The following is a 21,234-nucleotide window of genomic DNA, read 5'->3' as shown; positions in this document are numbered from 1 at the left end:
AGAAGGGGCTTACATCCCATGTACTCCTCGGCGTTAGCAGTGCCGGCGCTTTCCCCGAGAGCGCGCGCGGCTCGCCGGGTGACGTCATCACAGCGCGCCGCCGCCCGGTGCGCGCGCAGCTCCGTCCGCTGCTGAGAAGGCGGAGCTCCCCACTCTGTGGAGGTGATCTCCTCCAACCTCTGTGTGTTCTCTTGCTTCCTTGGGTCCTGGGCTTGGAGACTCTTTTCCGGACAAGGGCGTCTTCCTCGTGGGCTTCCGAGCGGAGACTCAGCCATGCCGAACTCGAGGCCCAGGTCCCGCCGGGGAGCAGGGGGTGGTGGCGCAGGTGCGGCCGGCCGGGACCGGCTGGTGGCGCGATCCTTGCAGAGCGCTGAGCACTGTTTGGGCGCCCAGGACTTCGGCACTGCTTATGCCCACTACCTCCTAGTGCTCAGCCTGGCGCCAGAGCTCAAAGACGACGTGAAGGTGAGGCCTTCCTTCCCGGTGGCTGCCAAACCCTGCGATCTTGACAGCGACAACAGGGTGGGGGTGTGTGTGTGTGTGTGTGTGTGTGTGTGTGTGTGTGTGTGTGTGTGTGTGTGTGTGTGTGTGTGTGTGTGTGTGTGTGTGTGTGTGTGTGTGTGTGTGTGTGTGTGTGTGTGTGTGTGTGTGTGTGTGTGTGTGTGTGTGTGTGTGTGTGTGTGTGTGTGTGTGTGTGTGTGTGTGTGTGTGTGTGTGTGTGTGTGTGTGTGTGTGTGTGTGTGTCAGAGAGACAGAGAGAGACAGAGATAGACTGAGGCTCTCTGCAGCCCCTCTCAATACAGCGATGTTTTAACAACAAAAGTCAAGAGTTGTCACACACCTCTTTCAAAATTTCTGCCTCACTTAAGATTTCAAAGGCCCCGTAAATGCGAACGAGGCAGGGTAATTCTTTCTCTCCTTCAGTATCTAATTTAAATTAGCCCTGCGCTGGAGGTTTTGCGTTATCGTGTGCAGAAGGTATACTGTCTTCCTTGGTCCGTCCTCTGCCCCAGTAGCATTAGGCTTTTGTAACTCGTAGAAATGTCAGGACCTGGTCACAGGGTTGCATATCAGGTATTTCATTACAATTGAAACAGTAGTAAAATTATCATTATGAAGTAGCGATGAATATAATTTGTGGTTGGGGTCCCCACAGCATGAAGAACTGTATTAAAGAGTCACAGCATTAGGAAGGTTGAGAACCACTGCTCTAGACTGTACCCTAAGCCGTGCAGTTAGGATAGTATTGCTCAGAACAGGTGGTATGGAGGGGGCTGGAGGGATGGCTCAGTGGTTAAGAACACTGACTGCTCTTCCAGAGGTCTTGAGTTCAATTCCCAGCAACCACATGGTGGCTCACAACCATCTAGAATGTGATCTGGTCCCCTCTTCTGGCCTGCAGGGGTACAAGCAGGCAGAGCAATGTATATGTAATAAATAAATAAATAAATAAGTAAATCTTTAAAAAAACAAAAACAGGTGGTATGGAACAGCAGGAGAGTGTCATGTGACCCAGCCTGCCGTTCTGGGAGGGATTGAAAAGGTCAACAGGTCCATCTGGTGTGATCTTTTGCAGGTGGCACAGCTATCTCCCGCCCCCCCCCCCCCCAACGTGGCAGTTGTTTGGCTTGGAGGATAGACCTGGACAACAGCTTACCTTAGAATGGCCCTGGGTGTGAGGCTCTGAGTTCCAGTCCCAACACAGAAAAAATAATTACGTAAAACTTAGGTGTATGGCCAGAGATGTAGCTCAGTTGGTAGAATTGTGCACGAGGGCTAAACCTAGTGTGGCAAGGATAAGCTGTAATCCCAGCATGTGCGTGGTAGAGGCAGGGGGGCTCAGAAGTTCAGCTACACAATGAGTTTGAGGTTACCCTGGGTTGTGTGAGCCCTTGTCCTATTTTTTAAAAAACAAACAAACAAACAAACAAACGTAATAACCAGCATTCAGTAGGACTTAGCAACTGGCTTGTTTGTTTGTTTTTCTCCAGACAGGGTTTCACTGTGTAGCCTTGGCTGTCCTAGACTCACTTTGTAGACCAGGCTGGCCTCGAACTCGAAGCGATCCACCTGCCTCTGCCTCCCAAGCGCTGGGATTAAAGGTATGCGTCACCACGCCTGGCTTCTGGTTTCCTTTTATAGGAAACCAAATTCATATTTCTTTGCAAAAGCCTCAAGCTTCTGTTTGCTTTCTTGATATTCTCTCTGCTGCCTACACCCACACTTCAGTCACACTGAGTCACTAAACTTGCGTTTAAAAAAATTTAAATTTAGTACATAGCCAGGCAGTAGTGGCACACAGCTTTAATCCCAGCACTCAGGAGGCAGAGGCAGGCCTCTGAGTTTGAGGCCAACCTGGTCTACAGAGTGAGTTCCAGGACAGCGAGGCTACACAGAGAAACTTTGTTTTGAAAAACCAAAAATAAATCAATAAATTTAATATGTAAGCATATTTGCATGTATATGTATGTGTGTATGTATATGTGTGTGTATATATGTGTGTACATGTGTGTGTGTATGTATATATACACACATTCTACATGTGTGCGTGTATCTAAGACCAAAAGAGGGCATTCGATTTCTTCCTTTTTTTTTTTTTTTTTTTTTTTTTTTGGTTTTTTGAGACAGAGTTTCTCTGTGTAGCCTTGGCTGTCCTGGACTCACTTTGTAGACCAGGCTGGCCTCGAACTCACAGTGATCCGCCTGCCTCTGCCTCCCGAGTGCTGGGATTAAAGGCGTGCGCCACTACCGCCCGGCTCGATTTCCTGGGACTAGAATTATAGGCAGTTGTAAGCAGCTGAGTGCTGGGAACTGAACCTGGGTCCTCTGCAAGGGCAGCAAGCACTGCTCTTACCTGCTGAGCCATCTCCTCATCCCCTTAGCTGTTGTATTATTTACTCATTTTTCTTGTTACCGGAGTCGAAACTGAGGGCCATAGGCATCCCAGGAAAGTGCTCAGCTACTGACCAGTGTTCCTAGCTCCCCATTCTACTAACATATGGAAGAACTGTTGAGCTGTTCGTGTAAGACCTAGGTATCTAGACTATCTACCATGTAAGAAAAGAATCTCCTTCGTTATCCTTATCTTTCTAATAAACTGTTATAATTCAGTTCCAGGTGTTGACTCTTGTGTGTAAAGTTCGTTGACTTGAAGCTGGAATGTGTGAGCCTGCCTTCTTTCCATAGTTCAGTGTCGTGGCAAACCGTTAGAGGGAAATGAGACGGGCTAGGTTGGCAGTGAGGAGGAAGTTGGTGCATTGTACCAAGTGACTGTAACGGTCAGGTTAAGCCGTAACAGTATGGATTGTCAGGAGGTGTTGATTTAAAGATAGTGCAGTTAGGATATGTTTTTTTTTTTTGACCAAACTTGGGGGACGAAACACATACATACTCACTCTAGATAGGGACCCCATGACAGACCAAAATATGGATCCCACCAAAGTCCAACTTGGTGAACCAGTGAGTTTTATTGGGGTTACTTACAGGAACAGCAGTGACTTAGAGACAGCTGTATCACCATCACTCACACGTATGAGCCCGTGGGGCTGTCCTTACTCAAACCACCACATTTGGCAAACTGTACTTACTAAAAATTAGCAATTTCAGGTCATCGTTCCATTTATAGTTCCATTTGTTGGAATCTTCAGCTAGAGTTATGAATTCTTTCTTGTTTACTAATTTGTAATTTTTTTTTCTTGTTTGTGAAGGAAACTTTTCAGTATACACTTTTCAAGTGGGCTGAAGAGCTTGATGCACTCAGTAGAGTACAAGACTTACTTGGCTGCTATGAGCAGGCCTTGGAGCTGTTTCCCGATGATGAAGTGATTTGCAATAGCATGGGAGAGCATCTCTTCAGGTTTGTAGTGACCTCACTACAATGAGGCTTGTTTTTTTTTTTTTTTTTACCAGTCCAAGGCGAGTGTAAGTTATGCAGTAACTTACTTTGTTTGGTTTTGAGATGGAGGCTTACCACGAGCTCAGTCTGGTCTTTAACCTGTGGGCTTAGGTGATATTTCAGCTGGAGATTACATCTCTGCCCGACTCTGCCTGTGCGTACAGTCCTTTGAATAGGGAAATGTAATATAAGCAACGTGAGTGAGACTCAAAAAGAATATAGGAATGATATGTGAATATGGTATGTAATCTGGCAATTTAAAAATCAGGTTTATTTGGGTACATGTGGGTACATGTGTACGGATACCTGTGTTGTGGGTTCATGTGCCAAGATGTGCCTGTGGATGTCAGAGAGAGTTGGTTTTCTCCTTCCATGAGCTAGGTCTTGGGGATTGAACTGAGGTTTTCAGGCTTAGTGACAAGAACCCTTGCCTGCTGAGCCGTCTTGCTGGTCCATGGCAATTTTATAGTATATTATATGAGTCACACCCCTAGCTTGAGGACATATTCAAGGGAGAGTTTTCCTTACTGGGCTCAGATCCAGTCCTTGTTTGAAAAGGCATAGCTGTGGTTCACAGGATGCCAGAAAGCTGGTGAATCTCTTCTTTGGAAAATGCTAGAATTTTTCCTTTTGGGGTGCCAGAGAAAGCTTAATGGGGAAGTATAAACTTTGGAGCATACTGTTAAGGAGCTCTCCACTAGGCTAGAGTTCTAGAGTAGCTGCCCATCACTGCATGCTCTGGTGCCATGCGCTGGAACACTGTTGCCTTCCATGAACACAGGGCGTGTGATTCTGGAGAAACCCTGCCTATAGTGGCACTAGAAGGCAAAACTTCCCTCCTGCAGTGTCTTCTTAGCAACTGGGAAACTGTTAGAAGGCCGTGTAAGTTTTTTGCACAGCAGACAAAATGGGCGAGGTTGGTAGTAAGTCATTAACAGATTGTCTTAGTTTGATTGGAACGCAAAACCAGCAAAAGGAAAGAGAACACTGGCAACGTTGGAGAGAATCCAAGAGCAGTCCTCAAGGTCCTCTCTGATGTCACAGTGCACATTTCCACCTTTACTCTGAGTCATATGTTTATAATCTGGAAAGCTCCTCTGAGGCCTAGTACACGGTGTTTTTATTGGAGGCGGTATACTCAGGTACCACCTCCATATGATGCATACCCAAATGCTAGACTCTAGAATAAAAGTCCTGTCCAGCGCAATCACATTGCTTATACAAACACTGAGGCGCGTGGAAGCACTCATCGTCAGTTAAGGCAGGCAAAACCCTTCCCAGTGTGAGTACCCACATGTCAGCAGGCGTCTCAAGAGATCCCAGTCAGGCTTGCCACGTGAGCTCTTATGCACACCATCACAAGCCATAAGCATTGCCAAGGAATTACAGGAACCACAGCCAAAGGCCAGCATTGCTTTTGAGTTAGAAAGTTTTAAAGTAATGGGGAAAGAGCATTGTTCTGCCAGATTGGCAAGTTGTACTTTCAACTTTAAGGAATTTAATAAATGAATCTCATTTTATATATTGCTTCTAGCTGTTCTCATGCGTTGTTGTTTTCTCTCAAATCATTAATGTTATTAGTAATGAACCACAAAGTGTAAGTGACCACAGAATTTCTCTTAAATGTATCTGGAGTCTATTGGCTGTTGATAATCAACCTAGTAGTTTGTCTCCTACTCCCAAGGGCCCTTACTTGACTCAGGACGGGGCAGAGCCATGGCTCTGGGGAAGGAGTGTGTACAGTGTAGAGTTGTGACAAGGTAAAGGAACTGAGCAGCCATCGTCCTCCTTACACACTTTGGTCTAGCATGGTGAGGCTTGTTTACATTAACACCATGTATTTTCTACTATCATGTGTCCTGGGCAGTTCCAGCATATAAACAAGATATCTCTGCCTTCAGGGTAACAAAGAAATAACATATACTGACCTTAATGTTTTCATTTTAAACTAAAACACGAGCACTTACAATTTAACATCGCACTGCCCTTTTGTTAGATGGTTCATTTGTCGTAACCACGTTCAGAATGAATCGTCTGATTAAGTTTCTTTAGAATGGATGGTGCCTAAAGTGAGAGGGAGAAGAATTCCATTTGTTCTGCTGTATTGACTGTGTGGCCCGTAAATTGCTGGTTTATGACAACAGCTGTGTATGGAACTTGATATTTGTAGAAATTTATGTCTCTGGTCAGGGAGTGGGTAAGTAGGCTGAGCAAAGTCCAGACCAGTTTGGAAGCTGCTGAGTCTGGTGGTGTGTGAGATGCACTCTGGTCGTGGGCAGTGCAGTCAGCCTACGATTAACTCTTAAACCGTGACAGGGAGTTCTTCATCACTTCTGAGAAGCAGCGCTCAGATGACTTGTAGTATTTCTTCTTTGTCTTATTTTTTTAATCTGCTCATATTCAGCTCAGTACAAGTCAATGCCTTGGACGCCTCCACTCCACCTAGGGGTGCCCTAGGACATCTGAGATGCACAGGCAGAAACTCAGAAAAGAAGTCAGGAGCGTGCCGTGCTCATGACCTGCAGAGGAGGTGGACTGCTGTGGGCTTGGGGGCAGCGGTGAGGATGCTCAGGCTGGGTTAGTGCACCAACAGGGGCGCCACCGTTGGTCACACGGAGGTGAACGTACTCTGTCTCTTCCTCATCTAGAATGGGCTTTCGAGATGAGGCAGCTGGGTATTTTCATAGAGCGGTGAAGCTAAACCCTGATTTCAGTGACGCCAAGGAGAACTTTTATCGCGTTGCAAACTGGTTGGTGGAACGTTGGCACTACGTCATGCTTAACGACACCAGGAGGAATAGGATTTACAATGCAGCGATCCAGAAGGCGGTGGGCTCGGGGTCCACAAGTGTTTTGGATATTGGCACAGGAACTGGAATACTGAGGTTTGTTGTAATTATTACTTTTATTATATTTACATGAATTAAACAGGTTTGTTAGATACCAAAATTCTGACATTGAGCTGGGCATGGTGGCGCACGCCTTTAATCCCAGTACTCGGGAGGCAGAGGCAGGTGGATCGCTGTGAGTTTGAGGCCAGCCAAGGCTACACAGAGAGACCCTGTCTCGAAAAACAAACAAACAAACAAACTCTAACATTGGTTTGTAAAAATAGTAATTGTTTCTCATAATATTGTTAGTGTTATTGATAGAACTGTTAATTTTATACTTTTTTTCTATGATTTTACTAATCAAAAGTTCAAACCAAAAAAAAAAAAAGTTCAAGAAAACTAAGAGCAACTTGGGATTACTGAAATTCTGCATAATAAATTTTAGATTTTGTTTTGTTTTTTTCAAGACAAGGTTTCTCCATATAGCCTTGGCTGTCCTGGACTCACTTTGTAGACCAGGCTGCCTTTGAATGAACTCACAGCGATCCACCTGCCTCTGCCTCCCGAGTGCTGGGATTAAAGGTGTGCTCCACCGTGCTTGGCAAGTGATTTGTTTTGTTTTGGTTTTGGTTTTTCGAGACAGGGTTTCTCTGTGTAGCCTTGGCTGTCCTGGACTCACTATGTAGACCAGGCTGGCCTTGAACTCACAGAGATCTGCCTGCCTCTGCCTCCTATAGTGCTGGCATTAAAGGCATGCACCACTACGCCTGGCAAATGATTTGTTTTTAAACAAGTATATTAGTTCATTCTTTTTATTTATTGCTATTGTTATTATTATTATTTTGAGACAGAGTTTCTCAGTGTAGTCCTTGGAGCTTGCTGTGTAGACTAGGCTGGCCTGGGTATCACAGAGATATCCTCCCAAGATATGCTTCTGCCTCCCAAGTGTTGGGATTAAAGGCACATAACCACCATACTTGGCCTTATCTTACCTCTTAATTAGATTATTATTATTACTTTCTGTGTACGTGTACATATATCACCTGCAAGCCTGCTTGCTCACCACAGTATGCGAAGTCAGAAGTTAACTAGTTTTCAGGAATCAGTTTTCTCCTCCCACTGTGGGCTGCAGGGATTGGACTGTGAGCGTCAGACTTGCATAGCAAATGCTTACCCATTGAGCCAACTCGCTAGCCTCAAGCTTTTTTAATGCAGAACAAATGATGGTTATATTAAAGAATGGAAAAATGTTTGAAGCATCATAATTTTATTAAAATTGGAAAAAGATATAATGGATTTTTCTTCTTTTACAGCATGTTTGCTAAAAAAGCTGGTGCACACTCAGTATATGCCTGTGAGTTATCCAAGACCATGTATGAACTTGCGTGTGATGTAGTGGCTGCAAACAAGATGGAGATTGGGATAAAGCTCCTACACATGAAGTCACTCGATATAGAAATTCCAAAACACATTCCTGAAAGGTATGTTTATAATTCACCAAAACCATTAATATACCTTTCCAGTTTCTTGGGTTAACAACAGCACTAACAATATCCTTGTTTTGTGGAGATGTGGCTATCACCTAGCTTAAGAAAAGTGCAGGTCTTTATAGTCACATGTGCTTTTTAAACAGTAATAAAGAACTCAAGAAAAATTGATAGTAACAAACCATTCTTTAGCATGTCACTGTGAGATAGGGTTCTCTGTGTAGCCCTGGCTGTTCCAGAGCTCATTCTGTAGACCAGGCTGGCCAGGAACTCAGAGATCCTCTTGCCTCTGCCTCCCAAGTACTGGGTGGGACTAAAGGTATGCGCCAACATACCTGGCTAAACTCAAATGTCTTTGTCCATAAAAGTAGACTGACTTCCTGTAGGTCAACAGTGTTAAATAACTGTGCTTACAATGTGAGCCGTTCACCCTCAGCAGACAACATGTTTTCATTGGCGTCCTTGATTAAAATGAGCATTTGGAAGTGCCAGTTGACAGAATGCTTTGTCCTGTGTCCTGAAAACAATGAAAGCACCATTATAGAAGCCATGTTTGTATCTGCAGTCTCACTGTGGGCAGGAGAGCAGTGGGTTCTCAGAACTAGAAGGCATTTAGAAAGTGTCTGTCTATCTTTTCAAGCACTGTCCCCTTTTTAAAATTAAAGATTTATTTATTATGTATACAGTATTCTGCCCAAATGTATGCCTGCACACCAGAAGTAGGCACCAGATCTCATTATAGATGGCTGTGGGCCGCCATGTGGTTGCTGGGAATTGAACTCAGGACCTTTGGAAGAGCAGACAGTGCTCTTAACCTCTGAGCCATCTCTCCAACCCCACTTTCCCTTTCCTAATGTAATACTTGTATAGCTGCCGATGCCGTCTGTCTTCTGTCTCACTTAAGTGTAGTTCATACGTGAAGAACTTATTTGGTGTTCTGTTATTATTTGAACTCTGATTTTTAGATCTTCCAGTTTTAATAATGAGTGCATGGTATTTACCCTTCAGTGGTCTTTGTTGGTGAGGAGGTTTATCAGATCCTTATGCAGGTGTGTACTCATTTTATAAAAAAACAAAGTTGCCTTAGTTTACATGTTATAATAACAAAATATTAAAGGTCACAGAATTTAAACTACAGGCACATCATTTTCAGGCAGGCATTCTCCTGGCTGCAGTTGGCTACCTGCTCTTTGTGTCCTCATGTGACCTTGCCTCTGTTGGATTAGGACTTCATGTTGGTGACCTTATTGAACTAATGGCCTCCTAAGAGCTCTGTCTCCAAATACAGTGCTGTTAGGGTTAGGGCTTCAGCATATGATTTGGAGTAGCACGAATCAGAGGTTACTTTTTATTTTTTGGGTTTTTCAAGACAGGGTCTTTCTGTGTATCCTTGGCCGTCCTGGACTCACTTTGTAGACCAGGCTGGCCTCGAACTCACAGTGATCCGTCTGCCTCTGCCTCCCGAGTGCTGGGATTAAAGGCGTGCACCACCACGCCCGGCTCAGAGGTTACTTTAACTTGTAATTTTCTCATAGACTGCTCTTGAAGCAAGCTGAAATAAGTGTTTCAACTTAGACTATTATTCATTCACTTTGGCCATAAGCAGATTTCTGGACTAAGTTGTGAGACTAGACAATTTGAAATATTCTAAGGGCGTGTGGCCATAAATGCTGAATGTTTTCTGTGCATAGATATAATTGGGTCAGGGCACTATGGAGGACATGCAAGTCATCCTACCCTTCAGATACTTACAAGTCTGGAGAGGGGCATAAGGAATATTTATGAAATTTTGGTATATCTTTAGACTACAGTGCTGACAGTGAAAGTGAAAGGAATTCAGAGAAGGAGCAAAGGGAGTGTCTTTGAGTTGTCTAGGCAGGATGAATGAATGAAAGCAGTGCCATGGAGGAGGTGTTTGCAAAGACCTGACAGGTGGTAAGAGAGACGCGGGTACGTGCAGTGTCACAGAAGGTACTAAGAGAACTTTTGAGAGCGAAGCTTCTGGTCAGATTCAAAACTGGCCTGGCAGCGTGGCCAGTGGGTAAAGACGTTTGCCAAGCCTGGTGACCTGAGTTCAGTCCCTGCAACCACAAGGTAGAGGGAGAGTAGTGTCTGACACCCACATGTGCACCGTGGCATGCCTGTACGCACACAAATAGTGCACACACATATTCATACACAAAACAAACAATTTGTTCTTAAAGACACCTGAAAAGGAAATTCATGCCAGGTGGTGGCTAGATCCAGGACTAACAGAGAGGCCCTGTCTGGAAAAAAATGAACAAAACAACAAAAAGAAATAAGGATCATTGATGGTGGAGAATCTGTGGCTGTATTCCTTCCCTGGTTGGGTTCTGCTTTTTTTTTAAAAGAAGAAACTTTTAAAAATTAAAAAATGTTACGTACATTGGTGCTCTGCCTGCTTGCGTATAGGCATATATGTGAGGGTGTCAGATCCCCTAGAGCTGGAGTTACAGACAGTTGTGAGCTGGTATGTGGGTGCTGGGATATGAGCCCGGGTCCTTTGGAAGAACAGCCAGTGCTCTAACTACTGAGCCATTTCTCCAGTCCCTGGTTTTTGCTTTTTAATGCAGGGTTTCATGTAGCCCAGGCTAGCTTCAAACCCACTATGTAGTCAAAGATGACTTTTAACTTCTGCCTGGTCAGTGTGCTTTCAGGTCCCAGGTTCTGGGTCTAGAGATAGAAACCACCATTCCAGGCTGGGAGAGAAACATTTTATAGAGTGAGAGTTAGATGCTCAGTGTTTAATGTGGGCATGACTTACCCTTAAGGACTTAGGCAGTGAACAGAGCCTGGGAAAGTAACCCTTCTGTACCCAGAGCAAGGAAAAAGAGTTCATGATCAAGAGAGGCGGGAAAGATACTGAAATGTATTAGAACATTTTACGTAGAGATTTTCTATAACATATTTGCCCTTTTGTCTGAGCTTTGACAGTTTATATCAACAGCATGTCAGTTTACTTACATGTATCTTTAAAACATCGTTCTATAGAGTGTCCCTAGTTGTAACAGAAACTGTCGATGCAGGTGTATTTGGAGAAGGAATTGTGGAGAGTTTAATTCATGCGTGGGAGAATTTACTTCTTCAGCCAAAGGTAAGCAGCCTGCAAGCACTTAAACTCGAGCGTGTAGTCATTATTCCAAGGGGTTCACTGAGTCCCGAGAGTGTGTGCAAGGTGTGAAAGATAAGAGAAAGCACTTGACAGCAGTGTAACACGATGTGCACTGCACACACCAGTCCAGTTCACAAGGGAAAGCACTTGACAGCAGTGTAACACGATGTGCACTGCACACACCAGTCCAGTTCACAAGGGAAAGCACTTGACAGCAGTGTAACACGATGTGCACTGCACACACCAGTCCAGTTCACAAGGGAAAGCACTTGACAGCAGTGTAACACGATGTGCACTGCACACACCAGTCCAGTTCACAAGGGAAAGCACTTGACAGCAGTGTAACACGATGTGCACTGCACACACCAGTCCAGTTCACAAGGGAAAGCACTTGACAGCAGTGTAACACGATGTGCACTGTACACACCAGTCCAGTTCACAAGGGAAAGCACTTGACAGTACTGCACACACCACTACAGGAAGGAGGGACTCCGGATGAGCTTACATGTGGAAGTGCTGACTAAATTCTTGACTATAGTTGTAGAAGAGAGATGTGCTTTGAATCTCCCAGCAGTCAATGCGTGGAATTTTGGCAAATCTCTAGGAAAAGGGTAGTAATGTTAGTTCAGTGGAGTTTTCAGGTACTCACTGAACTCAGGCTCCTAGACAGCACACTGACCTCTCCTGTAGCCGTGTGTATATTGTAGTTAATTTACTGTATGTGTTAATGCACTGTGGTAAAATCCAGTGATTACAGAAGATGATATGTATGGAACATAGAAGAGTTGTTTATTTTTCAAGTTGACTTTTTTCCAGTTCTAGAGATGACCTTGGTGCCTTACACATGACCAGTACACTACTGTGGAGCTACATTTCATGCCTGGTTTTATTTTCTTTCTGTTTTTAAAGATTTAATTATTTTGGGGGCTGGAGAGATGGCTCAGTGGTTAAGAGCACTGTCTGCTCTTCCAAAGGACCTGAGTTCAATCCCTAGCACACACATGGCAGCTCACAGCTGTCTCTAACTCCAGCTCCAGGGGATCTGATACCTACATACCAATGCACATAAAATAAAACTAAAAAAACAAAACAAAACAACAACAACAACAACAAAACCATTTAATTATCTTTACTTTTGTTTTATGTGTTTGAGAGTTCTGCCTGCATGCATGTGTGTGGTTGCCTGTTGGGGATGTGTGTGTGAGACTCACATGTGTGCAGGGCTTGTGGAAGTCGGAAGAAGGCATCTCACCCTGTGGGACTGGAGTTAGAGAGGGTTATGAGCTGCTTGTGGGTGCTGGGAGTCGAACCTGGGTCCTTTGCAAGAGTAGCCAGTCCTCTTAACCTCTGATCCATCTCTTCAGTACTTTTCCTTTTTGTTTTGTTTTTTGTTTTTTATTAAATCATATTTTAAATTGACATAGCTTTATACTCCTTTCTTTTCTTTTTGTGCTTGTATTCTAAACATTAAATTACATTTATATTTATTTGGTTGGTTGGTGTTTTTTGTTTTTCATGACAAGGTTTCTCTGTGTAGCCTTGGTTGTCTAGACACACACACACACACACAGACGCACACACACCAGTGAAAATACTTTTTAAAGGAAAAACTCCTTAGCCTGTATATAAACACACTTACGCACATACTTATTTGTACATGTAGTGATGTGACTTTATTATATTTTCAGACCAAAGGAGAAAATGGAAATTGTGGAAAGTATGGGAAAGTTATACCAGCAAGTGCTGTTATATTTGGGATGGCAGTAGAGTGTGCAGAAATACGAAGACATCACAGGTAAGTAAGTGGTTAGAGAGACACTAAGCCAGGCGGTGGTGACACATTGGGTGGGGAGGCGGGGCAGAGGCAGCCAGATCTCTTGAGTTTGAGGCATGGTTTACAGAGCAGGTTCCAGGACAGCCAGGGCTACACAGAAAAACTCTGTCTCGAAAATCCCTCCCACCCCGACACCCCCAAAATAAGAACACTATTTCACAGCTTAGTGCATGCTTGTAATGCTTAGTCTTATTTATTTTAAGTAGAACTCTAGGATCAAAGCCAGCTTTATTTTCATACAACTTGTGTGAGAAGTTGTGCAGAAAAAATTTAAGTTCAGATTGATTTTAATTGAAGTTCAAGTAAGGATTTCCAATGTGGGGCTGGAGAGAGGGCTCGGAGATTAAGAGCACTGGCTGCTCTTCCAAAGGTCCTGAGTTCAATTCCCAGTAACCACATGGTGGCTCATGACCACCTGTAATGAGATGTGATGCCCCTCTTCTGGTGTCCAGAACACTCTGTACAAAATAAATTAAAAAAAAAAAAAAAGGATTTCCAATGTGAAGATAAATTTTACTATTGCTTTTTTGTTGTTGTTGTTGTTTGTTTGTTTTTCTTTTTGTTTATTGAGACAGGGTTTCTCTGTGTTAACCTTGGCTCTCCTGGACTTGCTTTGTAGACCAGGCTGGCCTCAAACTCACAGTGATCTGCCTGTCTCTACCTCTGGAGTGCTGGGATTAAAGGCGTGCGCCACCACGCCCAACTTAGTATTGTTTTTCTTGTTAACTTCATTAATGCAGTGATTGGGCAGATGCAATTTTAAATCATTCAGAGAACTCTCCTTCCTGTATAGAGACAACATAAAAATAGTGTTTGCAAGTATTGATGAATAAAAGAAAAAAATAAAATGAACTAACCACCAGTAAATACCTACTTCTTGTCTTTGCTGTGAATTGTTCATTTATCTTTTTGTTTCATGTGACCGGGTGATAGTAAAAGTGTTTAGATGCTGGTAGGCGCAGGGTAGGCTCAGGCTACCCGCCAGACACATGGGCCTCAGGTGCCTAGTTGGTGAATGAGACCGCACTGGTTGGCTCTCAGCTCTACGTATATAAATGTCTCTGTGGTATTTTAATTGGTTAAAGTATACCAATAAATACAGTCGTGTGGGACAGGATTCTCTCCAACCCTTGCTGTTGACTGTCCTGTTTTCACCTCACTGCTTTATGATCGCTCACATTCATATTTTACTTGGCTATCCCTGTGGCGAAGCAGCTAGGTGTCTTCTCTGTCTTGTTTGTCTTCTGTTAACTTGCTGGAATCCAAAAGTACATTTTGAATATGAATCATTTGTTGACTATATGTTCTAAATATTTTCTTTGTATACCTTTTTTACAAAAAGATTTATTTATTTATTAAGTATACCATGTTCTGCCTGCATGCCAGAAGAGGGCACCAGATCTTACTATAGATGGCTGGGAGCCACCATGTGGTTGCTGGGAATTGAACTCAGGACCTTTGGAAGAACAGGCAGTGCTCTTAACCACTGAGCCATCTCTCCAGCCCGCTTTGTGTACTTTTCAAATGTTTATTTCTGCATGTGTGTTTGTGTAAATGTGTGCCATGTGTATGTGGTATCTGTGGAGTCCCTAGGAGGGTGTTGCATCCCCTGCAGCTGGAGTTGTATGTGGTTGTGAGATGGCTGACGTGTGTTGGAACAACTGAACTCAAGGCCTCTGCAACAACAGCAAGCATGCTTAACCACAGAGTTGTTAATTTTTTTTTTTTTGAGACAGGGTTTCTTTGGGTAGCCTTGGCTGTACTGTATTTGCTTTAGAGACCAGGCTGGCCCTGAACTCAGAGATCTGCCTGCCTCTGCCTCCCTGAGTGCTGGGATAACAGTCATGTGCCACTGCACCTGGCTCAAACTTGTTAATTTGAATATAGACTTATTTTAATTTTTTTCTTCATGTGATTATGGATATAATTAAGAAATCTATGGCCATGGGATTTTATTTCATCTTTATGTTTATATTTTCTTGAGTATTAGATGATATTTGATAATTTACAAAATCTGTGTTATACCTTACCTTTTCTTTGAACTCTTACTAGGGTGGGTGCTAAGGACATTGCTGGTATCCATTTGCCAACAAATGTGAAATTTCAGAGCCCAGCCTATTCTTCGGTAGATACTGAAGAAACAGTTGAACCATACACCACTGAGAAGATGAGTCGGATTCCTGGAGGATATCTGCCTTTGACAGACTGCTTCCAGATTATAAAAGTTGATTTCAACAGTCTTCAGGTAAAAACAAGAAGTTTAATTTTAACCACCCCATCCCGTCTCTCCCCCCACCCCCCAGTACTCACCGGTAAGAGTCTCCTGTCTGTTTAGTACACATGGTATTCTGTGATTCCCTAACTGTGCAGGAAAGGACGGTGAGCTGCAGAGAGGAGCTGTGTGACACTGAGGGGGCGGCACAGTCAGTGTATAAAGCCTTCTCATTCTTTTTTATTATTTAAATTGTTTTGGCTCCTTACTAGTTTCCTAACCTCGGTTTTCTCATCCTTTTTACATTTCTTTTCAGGAGTTGAAAAGTCTTGCAACTAGAAAGCCGCAGCCTCTTGCTGTCCCCGCTGTTAAGGAAGGCGTGCTGGATGCCATCGTGGTTTGGTTTGTTCTCCAGCTTGATGACGAGCACAGTCTGTGCACAGGCCCCGCTGAGGAGACGTGCTGGGAGCAAGCTGTTTACCCAGTGCAGGCCCTTGCAGGTGAGCGTTGTCTCCTCAGGAAATACCTGCTCTTCCAGAGGACCAGGCTCAGTTCTCTGCACACACACTGCAGCTCAGCACCGGCTATACCCATAGCCCCAGGGGTCCAATGGCATCTCCTAAAGTGCAAACATATGCCGACAAAACATCGGTACATTTAAAAATGCATAAATAAATAAATCTCTAAAACATTTAAATCAAACCTCAACACCAAATCAAAGTTAGTTGCTTTTATCAAGTAAATGTTAGTGGCCAAAAAGAAAAAGCAAATACTTTGGAGATGAAGTTTTTAGCAAAAGAGGTATTACTTAAATATTTCAGAATTACAATTTTCTTTGTTCAAAAGTAAATTTAAATAGCGAACGTAGAGTTTGGAAGAGAGATTAAAGCCAGCTGTGGTGTTGTGTGCAGCTAAGCACAGCACTGTCAAGGCATCAGGAGGTAGGCTAATCTCTGGGAATTCAAAGATAGCCTGGTTTATATAGCAAAAGCTAGACAGACCAGACCTATATATTGAGACCCAGTCTCAAAAAATAATAAGAGAGATAAAATCATTCCTCTGGAAAGTGAGAGAGAGGACTTAAAAGTTCCTGGGGGTGAGATTGAGAGTACACACATGATAAAGATGTGGTGTTTGTGTGTATGAATTGTCACAAGTGTACATTAAAGTATTTATTAGAAACAAAACCTGCCTACAGTGTCACATACCTTTAATCCCAGCACTCTGGAAGCAGTTTGGGGGCCAACCAAGGTTACATAGTGAATTAAATTTTAAATAAAAATTTAAAATATTTATATATTAAATTTTAAATAAAAATTTAAAAATTACTCCATGCTTCTCAGTTACAACTCTCATTACTCATTTGATAGTTTCAATTATTAGTTATCAGTAGACAAAAGAAATGCTGCTTTAAAAAAAAAGTAAAAATGATGGGCTAGAGAGATACCTCAGTGGTTAAGAGCACTGGCTGCTCTTCTAGAGATCTTGAATTCAATTCTCAACAACCACATGGTGGCTCAACCCTCTATACTGGCATCTGATGCCCTCTTCTGGCATCGAGTAAACATGCATATACATAGACACTCATATACATTAAATAAATAAATAAATCTTTTTAAACAATGTAAAAATGAAACACTTCACTTGCTCAGAAGCAATGCTAATCCTCTCACTATTGTTCTAATTTTATTTTGTTTTTTTAAAATATTTTTTGTTTATTTATTATGTATACTGTGCACATCAGATCACATTACAGATGGTTGTGAGCCACCATGTGGTTGCTGGGAATTGAACTCAGGACCTCTGGAAGAGCAGTCCGTGCTCTTAACCGCTGAGCCATCTCTCCAGCCCTATTGTTCTAATTTTAGTACAACTCCTTCTGAAGTGAGCACTGCTGCTTTTTAAAAAAAGGGGTTAGAAAAGTATTAAATGCATGAGTACTTAGCCATAGGGACCCTGATGACGCTGTAGAGCCCAGGTCATAAGAACGTGTGTAGCAGGGCTGGAGAGATGGCGCAGTGGGTAGATGCGCTTGCTTGCTGCCACTGTGTGCATTTAAAATGGTCTCCCTGAGAACGCTTCAGAGACATTAAATCAGTATAAGAAAACAAAAATGATGAACAAAGATTTTCAAACGTGGCTTGCTGAGAGCGAAGCTTTTTTCCCTGTGTATCTTCTCATTCCTACAAGACTGTAAGGGTACACTGCATCAGCCTGTTCTCAGGCATGGCCCAGTAAGAGCTCTGAGACCTTACAGCAAGGCCAGCAGAGTCAGTCACAACAGGGCCAGAGCTTCAGGTCAGCGTACAGGCCTCGGCAAATCAGATCAGGGAACTACACAGACATCTATTTCCTTTGTGTGCCTGCCTGTCTTGTGTGATGTGTGAGATGTTTCTTGGAGGAACGTACATCCCGTGGCATGCGTGTGGTCGGGTTACAACTATCCCTTTTTTTCTTTACTTGGTTTCTAGGGACTGAGCTCAGTTAGGGTTATGAAGCAAACTTTGTGGCCTCAAGCGATCTGCCTGCCTCAGCTTCCCACTGTTTGGTAGTACAGCCATGTACCACCACACTTAGGTATAGATTGTATTTTTATCTGGTCCTAGAACCAATAGGAATATGACAGTTACACACAGGGAGTCTGGAGAGGAGCACAGTATAGTCCTTGGCTGCAGGGCATACTCTTCCCTGAACCTGTGATGTCCCTAAACAAGCAGGTTTCCAGATGCTTAAGGAATATTAGATACTATTGTGTTGTGCTTTTGTTCTTTTGGAAATTACCTTCAGAGAAAAGAGTGTCTGTTGAAGCTACAATGAGGCTTGCTCCCTGAATTTCATCTGCCTTTGCATCTAGACAAAGCCTCTTTTTATCCCCACATCTTCCTTAGTTTGGCAGCACATCTACTGATTGTAATAAAAACAAAGTCAACATGAAGTTTTGTGGTATGTCTGTAATTCCAACACTTGCGGGGTAGAGGAAGGAGAATCAGCAGTTCAGGCCAGCTTTAGCCACTTGCAAGTGCAGCCCAGTTGCAGCAAGAGACCTCAGCGTTCTGGAGATGCCAGTACCGTGGGAATAACTGCCAAGACCAGCAGCAGCTGTGGAGTGGACCGGGACTCAGCTTAAATTGACTAGGGATCAGTTGTGCCGGCTAGTTTTGTGTCAGCTTGACAGAAGCTAAAGTCATCTGAAAGGAAACTTCTTAATTAGAAACTGCCTCCATAAGATGGGGCTGTGGGCCAGCCCGTAGAGCATTTTCATAATTAGTAATTGATGGGGGAGGGCCCAGCCTACTGTGGGTGGTGCAATCTCTTGGGCCGGTGGTTCTGGGTTCTGCAAGAAAGTAATTAAGCTGGCTGGTGGTGGTGCACGGTTGGGAGGCAGAGACAGGCGGGTCTACAGAGCTAGTTCAGGATAGCCAGGCCTACACAAGGAAACCCAGTCTCCAAGGTTGCTTGAGGAAGCCAGGAGGAGCCAGCCAGTAAGCAGCACCCGTCCATAGCTCCTGCTTCAGGTTCCTGCCTTCACTTCCTTTAATGATGGACTATGATGTGAAAGTGTAAACCAAATAAACCCTTTCCTCCCCAGCTTGCTTTTGACTAAGACAATCAGTTATATATACATATATATTTTTTTCTTTTTCTCTCAATCCTTTTCTACTAATAAAGACTACTGGATAAAGCCTGGGGACAGTGTGACAATGGAAGCATCTTGTCAAGATTGTTACCTAAGAATCCAGAGTATCAGCATCTTGCGTCTGGAGCATGAAATGGAAGTTATGAAGAGTTTTACCAAGAGTAAAGACCTGTTCTCTCTAGGAAATGAGGCGGAGCTCTGCAGCGCCCTGGCTAACCTTCAGACCAGTAGACCAGACGTTCTGGAGCAGGCCTGTGTGTTAGAGCCCACAGAGATTGCTTTGCTTAACAACATCCCATATCACGAGGGCTTCAAGACGGCGATGAGGAAGGTGTTGTCTTCACTGGCTCCAGAGCAGCCGTGCCAGCCCATGGATACTCACTGTCAGGATATTGAGATGAACTCTGGGAGTGGACAGAGTGACAGTGTGCCGAGCACCTCTGACCCCTTCTACGTGTTAGACGTGTCTGAAGGCTTCTCTCTTTTGCCCATCCTTGCTGGAACACTCGGTCAGGTTAAGCCCTACAGTTCTGTGGAGAAAGACCAGCATTGTCTCGCTTTGGACCTCATATCTGAAGCCAATCACTTCCCTAAGGACACACTTGAGTTTTGGCTGAGACACATAGAGGATGAAGCTGCTGTGTTGCAAAGGCCCAAATCAGACAAATTGTGGAGCATAATTATATTAGATGTCATTGAGCCGTCTGGGCTCATTCAGCAGGAAATAATGGAAAAAGCGGCAATATCCAGGTAAAACAAAAAACATAAACTTGAGTTAAAAAATTCACCAGGGTTTGTTGTTGTTGTTGTTTTGTTTTTTAATTTTGTACACAATAGGGGTGAGCTGATATCTTACTATCTAACCGTACCTGACAGCAGAGTTTATTCTGATGATGGCATCTAGGCAGGTTTGGGGTAGAGGCTGGAGGTTGCCAGGATAGCCTGGTTGACAACTTAGACCTTTCCTCTACTAAAACTCAGTTAATCACCAATAAGTAAATGAATCTTCACAAAAGCTGTGAATGAGAAGTTCACAAGCTTTCCAGAGCGGGCGAGCACGTCAAACCGTGGGAGAGTAACGTGCCTCAAGACTGCGAGGAGCTCTGAGTGTCCTCTCAGAAAGAGCTGTTTCTTCCTCTGATCCACCGTTTGCCACAGTATTCCTGGTGACAGCTCTACAGGGATTTACCCCACACAGCAGCTAGTTCTTAAATTCAGTGTGGTTCTGCAAGGTACAGGCCGAACCTAGAGGGCGTCACGGACGTCAAAAGTCAGGTGCACAGTGTAGGGTGTCGTCTCTACTTCTAAACCACCAGTACAAGTTGAAGGTTCCCTTCAGTTTGTAAAACCCCTTCAGATTTGGTTGGGTTTGTATAGCAGCTCACAGGACCTAGGAAAGTGCCTGGCGTAGATGAACCTATAGAGGGTGCCGACGAGGAGCCGAAGGAGTGCTGCGTGGGAGTGTGCAGAGTGTCGGTGTCTGCCCGGACACGCTGAGCTGCACAGGAGCCCTCAACTCTGTCCCTTTGGAGTGGCATGGCTTCATTCTGTATGGGCAGCACTGGGTGTTAGTGATAATTTAACCTGGCGTTGAGACCAGGCAGGGGAAGAGGACAAAGGCCCAACCCCCTAGTCACTTGTTCTTTCTGGAGAACAAACCTGAGCCTCTGGTAGTCCCTAGCCCCTGGAATGGCCTTGATATACAGAAGATATTCTTAGCATTTCCTTGACTCTGAGAAGCCTCCTGTTTTAAGAGTTTTGTGCTAAAACCAACAAAACAGCAGAAAGCCAAGATACAGATCAAACACAATGTTAGTATAAGTCATGATCGCCCTATGTGTCTTCTGTTTGGCCATTTCTGAGTGAGTGAGTTTGTCTTTAAATTTTTTTTTTTTAGATTTATGTATTTTAAATGTCTTAGGTTTGTATGTGGACCACATGCATGCCTAATGCTTGGAGAGATCAGAAGAGGACATGGGGTCCCCTGGAGCTGGAGTTACAGATGGTTGTGAACCACCATGTGGGTGCTGGGAATTGAATTCGGGTCCTCTGCAAGAGCAGCAAATGCTCCTAACAGCTGAGCTCTGTCTCCAGCATCCCATTTCTGCGTGCTGGCCTTTGTAGTGAGCCAGTACATAGAGGTAATGTGTTTTCCTTAGTTCTGTGAGCCACCTTAGCAGATTATCAGAAGCTTCCCTCAGAGAG

At 43.9% G+C, this 21,234-nt stretch overlaps 1 protein-coding gene across 4 annotated transcripts in view; it reads left to right on the top strand.

Annotated features, from left to right (window-relative positions):
• LOC311582544 (protein arginine N-methyltransferase 9-like) overlaps positions 1 to 21,234 on the top strand; it is a 77,144-nt gene continuing 55,910 nt past the window's right edge. The window contains exons 1-9 of one of the 4 annotated variants that reach the window (XM_084755696.1): positions 1 to 465; positions 3,708 to 3,856; positions 6,544 to 6,780; positions 8,040 to 8,207; positions 11,226 to 11,328; positions 13,035 to 13,141; positions 15,233 to 15,425; positions 15,709 to 15,892; positions 19,062 to 19,779. In XM_084755696.1, the coding sequence (XP_084611822.1) occupies positions 274 to 465; positions 3,708 to 3,856; positions 6,544 to 6,780; positions 8,040 to 8,207; positions 11,226 to 11,328; positions 13,035 to 13,141; positions 15,233 to 15,425; positions 15,709 to 15,892; positions 19,062 to 19,779 (2,051 nt within the window). In that variant the 5' untranslated portion in view covers positions 1 to 273. The remainder of the gene's footprint in view (positions 466 to 3,707; positions 3,857 to 6,543; positions 6,781 to 8,039; positions 8,208 to 11,225; positions 11,329 to 13,034; positions 13,142 to 15,232; positions 15,426 to 15,708; positions 15,893 to 19,061; positions 19,780 to 21,234) is intronic. The other 3 variants (XM_084755695.1, XM_084755697.1, XM_084755698.1) reach the window with 3 other exon arrangements.

Source organism: Acomys minous (assembly GCF_964271855.1).
Source record: "Acomys minous genome assembly, chromosome: 14".
NCBI classification, from domain to species: domain Eukaryota; kingdom Metazoa; phylum Chordata; class Mammalia; order Rodentia; family Muridae; genus Acomys; species Acomys minous.
The sequence above is the reverse complement of the archived record's forward strand: the minus strand, read 5'-3'. Positions and strand labels throughout refer to the sequence as shown.